At 34.8% G+C, this 14114-nt stretch overlaps 1 protein-coding gene across 1 annotated transcript; it reads left to right on the plus strand.

Annotated features, from left to right (window-relative positions):
* The first annotated feature begins 4211 nt into the window (after positions 1-4211).
* On the plus strand, positions 4212-13856 carry LOC126816726 (failed axon connections homolog). The gene is made up of 6 exons (XM_050543478.2): positions 4212-4331; positions 7613-7751; positions 8097-8290; positions 10453-10661; positions 11101-11217; positions 13687-13856. The coding sequence occupies exons 1-6, from the start codon at positions 4231-4233 to the stop codon at positions 13812-13814; spliced, it is 888 nt and encodes a 295-aa protein (XP_050399435.1). The 5' UTR covers positions 4212-4230; the 3' UTR covers positions 13815-13856.
* The last annotated feature ends 258 nt before the right edge of the window (positions 13857-14114 follow it).

The following is a 14114-nucleotide window of genomic DNA, read 5'->3' on the forward strand; positions in this document are numbered from 1 at the left end:
TTGTGGACCTTATAGAGGTCACAATTTTTATCCGATTTTGATGAAACTTGAAATGTAAGTTTATAACCCAAAGAGGTCACAATTTTTATCCGATTTTGTTGAAACTTGAAATGTAAGTTTATAACCCAAAAATCTTGGTTCCTTTCGATATTCGCGCATATCGGACAGTAACTTCCTGAATTATGGCCCCTGATTGTACGAAAAATCACTTTCTTTTTAGCTTGTTCTCTATCCATCTCTCGAAAATGTGGGCGTATCCTGCCTGGCAGCCGCTGGTTATAAACTTTGATTAGCCTAATCAGTGAGTAAATCATTGTTCGAGAATACCATCAAATGTGGTATTCTCGAACGTTGACTTGTACTTAATCATTGACTAAATCACCCCAATATTTAGTCATCTCAGGGGGGTAGTTTAAGGATAGATTAAGTACATGAATATGCAATTACAACGTATTGAATGTAATAGAAATGATTATTTTTCATTGAATTCAGACACACTGCACTTAGTTTTTGCCACGAAAGAAAAAAATCACATTCACCGTAAATTCTGGTGAAAATTTTTTTTTAAATATTTAACATTCTCTAAAATATAAAACATAAATAATAATTTAGTCAAAATGAATAAACTAAAAAATACAAATAATTTTAACAAAAGGAATTGTAAAGACGGAGCAAATCAACCTCTTAGCACAAAAGGGAACCCACAGCAGCTAAGTCGTCCGGCGGTCAACAAGGGTTGTCACATATTTTTTTTCTTTGGTCAGTAATGAAAACATTTACGACTCTAAAATCTGAGTACGAGTAACAACACATGAAGTAATTATCAGAAATCAGTAGAATTTGTTTGGTTTCTAGTTCTGCCCTCTACGAACGTTTACTATACAAAACATATAGTATCAAGGGCCAAAATTCTGGAAGTAATTATCTGAAAGCGTTGACAATCAATAGATCCCCTCCTCTCATGACGTTAAACACTGTGTATAAATTTCAAGTCAATGGGATATTAACTTTAGAACATCCACAAATTTTTCAAAGTGATCAAGGGCCATAACTCTGGCAGTAATTATCGGAAATCGTTGGAAATCAATAGGCTGCCCCATCTCGTGACCCTAAACACTGTATATAAATCTAAAGATATTAACTTTAGCCTCTAGGGCGTCCACAAGGACCATAACTCTAACAGTAATTATCGTAAATCGTTGGAAATCAAAAGGCTTCCTCATCTCTTGGCCTTAAACATTGTGTATAAATCCAAAGTCAATCGGATACCAACTTTAGCCTCTAGAGCGTCCACAAGATTTTTCAAAGTGATCAAGGGCCATAATGCAGGCAGTAATTATCGGAAATCGTTGAATTTCATGACGCTAAACACTGTATAAATCTATAACCAATCGGATATTAACTTTAGCTTTCAAAGTGATCAAGGGCAATAACTCTAGTAGCAAAGCCCAGAAATCAATAGGATCCTCCGTCTCGTGGCCTTAAATACTGTGTATAAATTTAAAGTCAATCGGATATAACCTTTAGCCTATGGAGCGTCCATATGATTTTTCAAAGTGATCAAAGGCCATAACTCTGGAGGTAATTATCGGAAATTGTTGAAAATCAATAGGCTTTTGTGTCTCATGACCTTAAACACTGTGTATAAATTTCAAGCCTAGTACTGAATACATGAAAGAACCAATAGAAATATTGAAGCATAGTAATAGTATACAAAGTAGAAAAGTCAAACGTTTCTTTTGATTTAGCATAATCTTTATGGGGGTTTTTTCAAGGTGTCCACAATGGCTTTCTTTTTGTCAATAAAAAAGAATTTGTTACATTCTTAGTTTTAGCTGTTCAAGCAATGTTTCCGATGTAAGAGATTTAAGAAACGAAAGTCAGTCCATAGGTTTTTTTAAAGTGATCAAGGGCCATAACTCTGGAGGTAATTATCGAAAATTGTTGAAAATCAGTAGGCTTTTGTGTCTCATGACCTTAAACACTGTGTATAAATTTCAAGCCTAGTACTGAATACATGAAAGAACCAATAGAAATATTGAAGCATAGTAATAGTATACAAAGTAGAAAAGTCAAACGTTTCTTTTGACTTAGCATGATCTTTATGGGGTTTTTTTTCAAGGTGTCCACAATGGCTTTCTTTTTGTCAATAAAAAAGAATGTTACATTCTTAGTTTTAACTGTTCAAGCAATGTTTCCGATGTAAGAGATGTAAGAAACGAAAGACAGTCGAGTTTGTTAAGACGTGATAAATGTAAATCAATGTTTCACATTTTTATACAATAATTAATGTTGCTAAATGACATTTTATATGCTTGGCACTCAGTTCAACAGTTGTATATAGAAAAATGCATACTTCTTGTGTCTCAATAGGTCAAGCAACTCGAGTCTGAAATTTGGGGTATAGGGGTAGCTCGGACCGGGGAGTAACATAGGCCGGGTGGCGTTAGTGTACCACTTCCGGTTTCGGGGTTATGACCCCCGAGCGAAGCCGGGCATTCTTCTAGTAATTAATAAAATCGCCCATATACGAAGAAAACCAAAATCCCACTAAAATTTGGGAAAGTGTGCCAGTGTGGTATTATTAAAAGCGGATAAATAAATTAATAATACAGATATAGCAAGTTTATGCACAAAAGACAATTAGTGATAATTTTGGATTTTAATAGAAAAGAGGTGGCATAAAATTAATTGCATCAGGAGAATAAATGGGACTTTGATATTAGCAACAGAAATTCATATTTCGATTACTAAAAGGGAGCCACGGTGATGCAGGATGCATGGGACAAGGTTGAGTCGTTTGGATTGGATAACAAACCTAAGTACCCTGTACACATTGGGGTGCACGTAAAATAGCCCTTGGCAGTTAGAATTTGGTATAACTGTGAGCCGTAGTGCCGCTGTCCAGGCGAAATTGCCCTCATAGCACACTGTATGGCGTATGTTCGTCTCCCTTAGTATTCATTTCGAATACTAAACATATCCGAACTCCATTTTAATTGCCTTTTTTTTTCACACATTTTATTTCTTTCCTGTCCACCCATATGAACCTCTTTGACTTTGCGGACCCTAAAAATAATTTCACGGACCCTAGGATGTGAAAAACTGTTCTAAACACGTACTTTTCTAATCTACTTCCTGTAATTGGACCCCTTTATCAATGACAAAAGCCTTTTTAATCACTGATTATATATAATCATTGATTAAATGTTTAATTATAATCAAAGTTTAAACATGAATTTTAATCGTTGATTACAAAAAATTATAGTCAAAGATTAGCTAATCTGACTATTGAGAATACCAAACTTAGTCAACCACTAATCTCTAACTAGCTAGTTACTGATTAGACCTAATCACAGATTATTTTAGACACTGTTCGAAAATATGGGCCTAAAACTGTAATCGTGTGTGTGCTATTGAAAGGTGACTAGCTAAAGATGAAATAATGTTGGGAAAGAACTTATATAGGCTTTGCCTGTTGTTCAATCCTTTTCAAATGAATAAAATATTGTTTAAACTAAATAATGTTATGTAATGCCAATGACATGTTGATTTATTACCAAATTGTTTATAAAACTTTTATAGATAGGAAGGAAGTAACTATATTAATATGGCGCGTCTAGTGAACATGCCAGTTGTATGCTTAATTTATTAGTTGTTTTATTGACCATTGTTTTATTTCTTATTATTGTAAATAAATTACATCGACTCTTACCCGTGTCAACACTCAGTGTATGTAGATAATAATTGTTATAAGTTTCCAGTATTAAAGATTTGAGGAGCCATTTCAGATCCGAAGGACCATCACGGTCACAGTTGTCTCCAAGGTAACATTCGAATGGGTTTACACATAATTATATAATTCTATGGGTTAACCACATTTGTCTTTAGCAAGAATGTAACATTGAAACTGTCATCATTGGGGTATATAGTTACATGTGACATTTAGATGTAAAATGTTTTATATACTGATAAACTACTGTTGAGGGTGAACAGTATGATAACAATCAAGTGTGTTATAGCAAGCCTGGGGATAGAGCGCAACACATCAGATTATCAACGGAAAGATTGTTCAAACTGTTGTTCACGGTCATAGTGTAAATCACGCTTCATTACCAGGCGACCACCGTTATAATAGCAGACTATTGTTGTTGAAATTCAACAATGTCCGAGTTTTGTTAACTGACACAAGTCGTTAAAAGAGTTTGCGCTTCTTTTAGCTATAGAAATATGTTTGACCGTGTGGAATCAGAGTTTGTGACATTTTTTAACGTTACATGTGGTATTTGTATAATACTGATGTTGACAGTTATATTAATTAGCACTTCAAGGTAGGTCACTGTTAGAATAATATCTTGTTTGTATCAGTTTGGGCTACCGTGTGTCATTTGGGATGTGGGTTGGGGGTGGGCGGGTATTGTAGATGATGGCACTGCAGGTGTGATTTTATTTTAAACTAATTTTCACTGCGAAAAAGGAACCACGTGTATACATATATATATACCAAAAAAAAGTTTATATGAACTACTACCTGAGATATATACATAAAATCTCGTTGAAAAAAGAAATAAACACATATTTTTGGCTAACGTTTTCAGTTTTCTTGAAACTCTTCAGGCCATATTAAAGAGAAGTACAAGGGTGTGTTTAATTGAAGCGAATCCTATCGAATCGGAATCCGTTTCATCACTGTATGAATCTAACGCATGGATCAGACCTCTCAAATGAAATTTAACTCAACACTCTAGGAGCAGAACAGTAGGACGTTAAAACCCATTTCATTTCATTTCTAAAGCGCAAAATCTTTAATCAGATACTGTTCAATCAAAGACGAGACAAGCTGTATGCAACGGGGTCCTCTGAGAGGGTCCCACTACATGCACATTCTAGACAGGGTCGGATAAAAGGGGTGTGGGGGGTGGATTTGGACTGGGACCCCAAATTAGTTTTAAAACTAAGTGTGGCGCACAATGAACAGAATATGCCCTTTTTTTACTATTGATGCATGGGCCCCATATAGTGATATTTTCAGCCAAGGTCTCAATGCAAGTTTAATCCAGGCCTGATTCTAGATCATCAAATGATATATAGTCAGTGAAATATCGTTCACTTTTAGCCAAAAGCATACAGGTAGTTTTTGATGTCCTCTTTCGACTAAGAGCGCGACACACGCGATCTGACCTCATTTCCAGTTGCCATTTTTGATTCAAAATAGTCGCAACCTGAAATATAGGATAGGTAACAAGCAGCTTAAAGTTGTTACCAGTGAAATACTGCAACAAAGCTTGGGCAAACAGTTATGTAGGAATGGTTTTTGTATCTGGTGCTGACTGGGGAGGTAAATTTGTGGGTATCACAAACAAAACATGGGTTCGTGCATACAGGTCAAGGAATTCGAGAGATTTGTTTGCCAAGTGTACGCTTCATCTGGTCCATTAACTCTACCAGCACTTAGATGGCAATTGTTCAGGTAAAAAAAACTAGAGAGATGCTGCCCCCGACTCGTGCTGCATTGTTACCCCATATCACAAGAGCAAATTACATTGCCATGCGCAACAAGTCGTACGTTACTAGATCCCCGAATTAGCTGGCAGTTGGACAAAGGCATTTATTTTCTTGTGCAGAAACTTGCTCTGCCTTCCCCTCGTGGTTGTAAAACAGGCTGCACGGGGTGGTGCAGTTGCCACAAAAATGGTCTGCAGTGTAGCAGTGTGATCAGGGATGTGCAGGAGGACAAGGATGAGGAATAACTGATGTAGTAGACTGCGTTTTATCTGGCTTGTTATGAATTCTTTTTGTTTTCGATATTAAACTTGTTTATTTGTTACAAAATGTCAAATTTGTCTTGAATGTCATGGCAGAACATTCCAAATCACCTAAAAGTGACCATATGAAACATTTTACCATGCTTCAGAAGCCACAAAAGTGGTACTGTGTGATAGATTACTCTAAGTTGAAATCGATCCGAGTTTGGCGTTTAGCGACACCATGGAGTCAAGGGGTCGGAAAATTTGAACCCCGACATTTATCGTATTGTTAGTTTGTATACACTGTCATGTTGAAATCTATCATTAGTTTGGTCACAGCTGGCTGGTTTAAGAGATGGGTGTATTTAGTTGTACACACCAGTAACTGCATATGGATAACTGCGTCGTTTCTCGTCTTCCCCATACTCTTGGCAGTGTTCCGTTCTCGACCCATTGCTTTATGAATATGTTCTTTCACAATTACCCGATGCACACCAAATCCATTCACCGAAAGTAAATCATCGAATCAGTTTTATATGTCCAAGCCAATGTCGCATGTTGTACAAATCTTTTTTTTTAAACTCGTGCCTTCGTTCTAGAACTCCATTTGCTTACGTTTTTCTTACGCACCAGGGCCCTGTTTCACAAAAACTTAAACTAAAATCACTAAAATTGATTTTAACTAAAATCAAACTGTAATTTAAAATTTTATGCGTTTCACGAAGATCGATTGTAACTTAAAATGCAATTTTAATAGATTTTAGTTAAAACTGCATATGGCGTATCGAGTATTATAGGACTGACGGGGTTTCGATTCCCCGGTTGTACGAGACAGGAAGTAAGGTCGCCCGTCCAACCTCGTGGGTTTTCTCCGGGTCATCCGGTTTCCCCCCACTACTAAAAACTTCTACGCGCTAGTGAATTATTCAAATAAAATTAAACCATGTGTTAGTCCCGAAATGACCTAGTTTGTGTCTAGTGGACGGTATACCGCCCTCTCTCTCTCTCTCATTTTAAACAATTGTAGGCCTACAAAGATATATTTCTTTTATAGACATTAGACATGAAGTGTGTTTAGATTGTTTTAGTGGGTTTTGTTTGGTCTATTAATTATTTGAAAATAGTATAATTTATACTTGAATCATGTGATAATATATAAAATAGTAACAAAGAGTTTCGATTACTGGGGTTTTGAGGGTTTTTTGGTTCTTGGGGTTATAATTTGGGCGTCATCTAATTGCTTATATTGCCTTACAATAAAATAAACGCGTGGGCCGCAGCTATATTTTCCATGCAATGGAAAGAAATTGAATGAAAATTATTTTTGTGAATGATAGTATGTTTAAATTATATAATCCGGGCCATTGGCAATATTATCATTATTACAAATATATCTATATGTCGCGATAGATCTCACAACGTAGCTCTAATCAATGTTTGTTAATGTCGTGATTTTAAGTTAGGAGAGGGTGACAGCTGTCCTAAGTTAAAATTGATTTTAGGTAAAATTGTCCCTAAAATAGTTTTGTGAAACGCCACTATTTTAAGTTAAGATACAATTTTAACTTAACAATATTATTTTAGTGGATTTTATCTTAAATGCTTAAATCGTTTTGTGAAACCCATCTATCTTAAGTTAAGATGGAATTTTCGTTTAAGACGATTTTAAGGAGATTTAAGTTTTTGTAAAACAGGGCCCAGAACTTTTGTTTATTATAAATCACCAACACTATTTCAGAATTTACACTTCACTACCTACTTATCCCCAAATTTCCTAGTTATAAAAAGAATACCTGTAATTTAATCTAAAATATAAGAGGTGGAGTGAGAACCCAGATGTAAATGTATGTTAATGTATATTATAGAAGAAGAAATGTGTCAGAAAATGTACCAGATAATGTGGTTTTATTATATCAAGTTGGTAGAGGACCATATGCACCCAGTTCTTCTCCGTTTCCTCTTAAATTGGAAACATTTTTACGAATGTATAAAATCCCTTATATGGTGAGTCTCTTACTCTTCATCTTTTTTCATTGTTTAAGATTATTGATTTCATCGTGCAGTCAAAATACCTATATTATGTTCTAATATCAACGAAGAGATATTAAGGTCCAAGACATAAGCATTTAAATAATAATAACAAACCTAGCATTTTAAAATATAAAAATTGTCTCGGTGTATTGGAATGAGCTGACTAGACAGCAAAAAATTTGGTCAGTATGCATCTTCAGTGCACAGGCGGGTCAATCGTATGAATGTTATTCATGTCAAAAACTGAAACATATCATACCACAATGAACTAACATTTTTGTACATATCCTTATTATGTTTTGTTTATTTTGTTTATAGAATGATCATTCTGGTAAATTTTCAAGTAAAGGCAAGACTCCGTGGATAAAATATAATGGTGTTTCAGTAGCAGATTCTGAATTTTGTATCGAGTTTTTGAAAAGAAAAAGAAATATAGATAAAGAGAAAATCAGCCCTTTTTTAAAAGCGACTGGTCGGGCTTTACAAAAGTTGACAGAGGAAAACCTATACTGGTAAATCGATCATTTCTAGCTGTTATGACATGAAAGACTCGCTCATGTCACTGTTTATTATGGAGGGTTGTTGAAATTTTGCACCATTTTTTTTCTCATGTATTATGGTTCTATTTCAACTGGAACCGTTAGAACTAGGGATTTTTAGTACCATATTTAGGACTTGACAGTTTTAATCCCGGCGAAAACAAATACTGATTTGTCAAGTGTGGCAGACATCACTTCGCTGGTCTGACAAATTGTCCACAGAGTGGAGTATAGAGCTATGCTGGGTCATAACTGCAATTACACGCCATTTTAAGATCATGCGTATCAAAAACTGGGCTGGATAAAACAAAGTACGGACTGGAAACACACTTTTATTATTATTTTCAATGATCTTGTATTAACTTGCAAAATATAATCAAACCTATCTGTAAAAGCTGAAGAACTGGTTGACTTTTATCCATATAATGTTTTCATCTTGTTCTTACCGCAGTCAGACAAGAAAATCGATGAAAGTAGACTATGTATATCCATTCCACCCCTATGTTAAACTTAACACAAGGTTCAATTTTATGGATACACAATTACTGAGTTTAATACTAAGCGAAGTTTCGACGAGGATACTCTCGTCTTTATCAAGCAAATGATACAGGTATGTGAATAGTATCCTCGTCGAAACGTCGCTTAGTATTAAACTCAGTAATTGTGTATCCATAAAATTGTACCTTGTGTTAATATGTTCAATTACTAAATGCCATTCAAAGAAGATATGTTAAACTTGTTAGAAATATCTGAGAGCTTTTATGACCGATGTTCACCAGGAGAGAATCGGTAACGTTTTGCTTTGTTTTGGGGGCAAATGTTATAGTTTTCAATGCTATTTCATGCCGCTGAATTAAACATACATTATGCTAGAGCTAAATCTGCCTATTGCAGGTCTTTTTTTAGGCCTAAAATATTATCCAAATTATTATTTAGACATTTGTTAACTTATCCAGACCATAATCAACTCGATGCCATCGCTAGCCTGCGATTTGAATCCGATTTGCTGCTCAACGCTCATTGATGATTTAATCCAAAAATGGATAATCGAGACTATGTTTTTTATCGTACCGACTTTAGTAATGGTGATCGAGGCTAGGCCTAAAAATTCAAAAGCTAAAGTCTCGGTTCAGAGTGGATCAATTTACTGAAATTTTCAGGAACTATTATACATGTAATGGGAACTGCCAGCTCTTTATCTAATCTCCCATAATGTCCCTTTAAATTGGCCACAGTGCACGGAAATGATCACACAGTAGGTGTGTGATGATTTTAAAAGGCCATATGATTGTACTTTATGGATATGCAATAAATTGTGTGATTATATAAAATGACCTTTACCATCTCGCAAATTGGCGAAAACCTTAAAGGAAATTCCATCCAAAAAACAAAGTCTATAGCTTTTGACGTTTGTAAGCTGTCATAAAAATACACCATAGGTCCGTTACGTCATGGGACTGTCCATAGAGCAATGTAAATCGATGAAAGGAGGCAAGTCCCTAACTCAATATCGTCCACAGTTTTCGACATTGCAATCACGATTTATTGGTCAATTTAAATCAACATTGATGTTGTTATCTTACCGTAAAAAGATGGGCTCCTGGTATCAAATATTTAAGACAAAATGAAAATTTTAAAATTGGCACACGAATCGCGTGCCAGAATGCTTTGTAATTAAGCGACTCGGTGAACGAGGCTAAACATATCCTACAGAAGGACACTACCGGTGTAGATTGGAATAACTAGACGCCAAAGACTGTCATTCAATTTGGACTCTTCGTGTATTTCGCCGAACATAACTTATTAGAAACGGAAACGATTGAATGTAAATCAGTTTATATACATTCAACGTGACAAGGAGTAGGGTCGCCTGTCCAACCTCGTGGGTTTTCTCTGGGTCCTCCGGTTTCCTCCCATTGCTAAAGACCCCTACGCGCAAGCGAATTATTGAAATAAAATTGAACCATGTGTTAGTCCCGAAATGACCTAGTTTGTGTCAAGTGGACGTTACTCTCTCTCTCTCTCTTTCTCTCTCTTTGCGACGTGCCAAAGAATAGCGATTTAGCTTCTTTAACTATTCAAAAACTGCAAATTTCTCTTTTTTTGGATATAATGATGTATTGTTCTGGTTTTAGGACAATGTGTTATTCTATGTTTGTGGAAAATCAAGATATGATTGCCACCGTTATGCCACAATATAGAGGTTGGAGATTAAAATTGTTGGTGATAATACTATCAAGAGTATTAAGATTAGAGATGTGGGGACACGGTATAGGAAGACATTCTACTAATGATATATGGCATATAGGAAAAGAAGACATTTGTGCCTTATCAAATTATCTAGGTACTATCTGCATTTTAAATATTATCTGACTTGGACTAAATTGTCTATTATACATTGGTGGATTAAAAGGAATGAACATTTTTTTTTTTTTTTTTTTTTAGTAAAAACATTTATGGCCAATAATTTCTTCTTTGACGGTTAATTATGAAATTGAACAGATACAATCACAGTTAATGATAATTATTATATTTTCATAAAATTATATCGCTTAAATTAAAAGACGCCACAGATAGTTTGTAATCATTTTGATAGAGGGCCCCCGATGTGAATTACAGAGGGGCCCCCATGCAATTTTAATCCGGCTTTTCTATTACATGAACAGATTTTTAACTTATTTCATATTAGACCCTGCACAGAATAAAATAAAGGTGCTCTTTTACACGTAATCAGTAATATTTTGTCTATAAATCCAAACGTCAATTTTTATTTTATATTTCAGGTGAGAGAATGTTCTTTCTTGGAGATGAACCACATGAAGTCGATTGTGCATTGTTTGGAATGTTAGCTCAAATTATATACCATATGCCTAACAGTCCTCACGAGAAGCTCATTAAAGGTGAGAACTTTTGTCTACCCATCAGTCTACTCATCTTATTATGGTATTACGACATTAGTCGGATGCATTGACTGTAAGTGGATCTTTCTGTGAATTGTGAGGGTGGCGCCTAATGGCAAGTTGTCATTTAATGAAGTCATGAGTTATGTTAGAAAACACATTATTGTACACTAATCTATAAATGTGTTTACATTGTTGCTCTCTACATTGGCCTGGTGATGGCCATTTGGGGTTGAGTACGGCCGAGATATTGTGGCGCAAAATTACATTTCGATTCAGGCGCAAAAATCACCCTTGCATTTGATATGCACGCCACCTATTGGGTCAATAAAATGAAATTGGAAAGTTGAATTGAAAACGAAAGAGTGACCACTTAAAAATGAAAGTGGTATTCATTTTATTTCTGCATGAAGAATTATTTATTTTTGTTTTGCAAAAAGATCCACTTTTGATTTGTGATGCAAAAATGATATCAAAAGTGGCGCATAAGTCACTGTAATAATGGTGCATGAATATTGCTAGCAATGCTACTCACGTACTCATTATCACCAGGCCCCTGTTGCTGTATGATATAGATGCCCGGCGGTCCTTCCGTCAACAAAATGCTACAGTTTTTGACGGATTTTTTTTTTTCCAATTTGATCTGAATCATTGTGGTCATGAGAGGACAAACCATATCGATAATAAGCGTACCTCGACCTTCTGGATGACTAATTTATAGAAACGTATACACAATGGAGCTGTGATTGGTTCACCTTTCAAGCAGCAGCAATTTTGAAAAATATCACTGCATTCAGGTGTACAGAAAAACGTTGTCGCGTTCAAGGTATCAGATGGATGTTGTAAGGCCGGGACATAACCCATCTGTTAAATGTTCGGTATTTCGACATTGCATTGGTTCAAACGCATATTTGCCCGATTCCCTATTGTCACTATCATTTTAGTAACCAGTTCAAATGTAAATACATTGATTTAAACTAGGGTTTATTTCTCATCATGACTACTATATTAATAAGTACACGTATGCATATTTGCCCGATTCCTTATTGTCACTATCATTTTTGTAACCAGTTCAAATGTAAATACATTGAGTTAAACTAGGGTTTATTTTTCATCATGACTACTATATTATTTAATAAGTACAAGTATGCGTATATCGTATGTAACGTAAAACATTGGCATTTTTCTAAAACAAATTTTTTTATAAACATATATTTTATTCACTATAAATGAATGGGAAATTGGGGAACAGGCAAAATGTCTATGCCAGACCCTATCCCTATTTACAATACAAATTATATACTAATAATGAAAAGCAGTATATACAATATATACAACCCTTACATAGTTGAATACACCTAAAGTATTATAGTATGTAATAATAATAATAATATTAATAACAACAACAATAATAGTTTAAAATCGTTTAGTTATTTACAGTCATGCTCGGAGAGCTTTTGTTTAAAAGAAAAGAGACTTGTTGCACGTTTTGTTGACTGGTCTAACCGGTTCCATTCCTTTATTGCGGATGGTACAAATGAGTTGGAAAATAATTTCGTTCTACACCGATATTCAGTGAAATCATTTATATTTCTAAAATTTTACGAAGATTTTCTAGGGAGTGGAAATAGTGTAGAAAGATCATTTGGTGTAGTATTATTGAGGATTTTATAAACAAGAATAAGTTTATGTCTTCGTCGACGTTCTTTTAGAGGAATGAAACCGGTCTAAATTTAATGTAGTGGCAGAAGGACTAAGACTAGTAATTATTTCCCCTTATTTCATGATGGACGAATGTAGTGCGAGTTATAAATAGACAATTTTTCCCTTAATTTTTTTCTCCCCTCTTCCTGCATTTTTGGGTTGACTTTTTGGTCTAGAATAGGAGAAAAGGGATCAAATTTGCAATTTTATAGCAGTTTTGGGTAATACTGATGATATTACAGCGGAGGGATAGGGGGTGTAAAATGTCTTTCTGCCGAGCAATCATTGTATCGGAAGTGAGATTTTCACCCCAGTCAACTTCAAATCCCCGTAGCAAAAAATCTAAACGGTCAACCCCCTACAAGTTTATGATGAGGAGATTGCCAAATGTGTTCCCCATTGTGCCTATAAAGATTGGAACCAACGGAATGTTGAGCAAAAAGCTACAGCCTGTGATGTTACAGCCATTTAACATTGAAGTCAATGGGCAAATAATTACTAGTCTGAGTCCAGAAAAATACCAACCATAGAATTTAATAATGTACGCCAAATGACCCTCCCTCTCCCCGCTGAAATTACCAGAAATGTTTTTAAATAATGAAATGATTTTTGTGGTAAAGGCATGCGTTATATATAAGAAGCTGATAACAGATGAGTAGAGTAGACTATAAATAGGTTCATTGTCGTATTCTTAACATACCATTAGTCATCATCTTTGTCATTGGAGATAGTCACTTTTTTATAATTGATGCTTTTATTTTACAGAGAAACACAATAATCTGAGTAGTTATTGTAAGCGAATGAAGGATTTATACTGGCCCGATTGGAATGAGAGATGTTACAATGTTCTCACTCCTAAAGATGACATGGGAAAAATTTACTTCAACTATTAAAACAGAATTTATACAAAAATTAGACAATCCTTCAAAAATAAATCTGATGGGGAAAGGAGGTTTTTATATTTTTGTGTTTTTATTGTGTTTGTCTAAATGACTTATCATAAATATCACATTTCAAGGTTCTACTTGGGTGAAATTTACTTCAACAATTAAAACAGGGTTTATATTAGATCATAAACAAAAGAAAAATGTATTTCTCAGATTTTCATACAGAAATAACCACTTTTATTTACTAAAGTAAATGTCAAGACTGACTGTTTAGACTATTTACATTAATATGCAATACCATAAAAA

This window comes from Patella vulgata, chromosome 3, assembly GCF_932274485.2.
Source record: "Patella vulgata chromosome 3, xgPatVulg1.2, whole genome shotgun sequence".
In the NCBI taxonomy this organism is placed as follows: Eukaryota; Metazoa; Mollusca; class Gastropoda; family Patellidae; genus Patella; species Patella vulgata.

What these genes read in the sequence shown, in the direction of transcription:
- LOC126816726 (XM_050543478.2), top strand. Translation starts at nt 4,231, where the DNA reads ATGTTTGACCGTGTGGAATCAGAGTTTGTGACATTTTTTAACGTTACA. An exon ending in ACAGAGGAAAACCTATACTG is followed by an intron (nt 8,291 to 10,452) that starts GTAAATCGATCA and finishes TTCTGGTTTTAG; the next exon opens with GACAATGTGTTATTCTATGT. An exon ending in TGCCTTATCAAATTATCTAG is followed by an intron (nt 10,662 to 11,100) that starts GTACTATCTGCA and finishes TTTATATTTCAG; the next exon opens with GTGAGAGAATGTTCTTTCTT.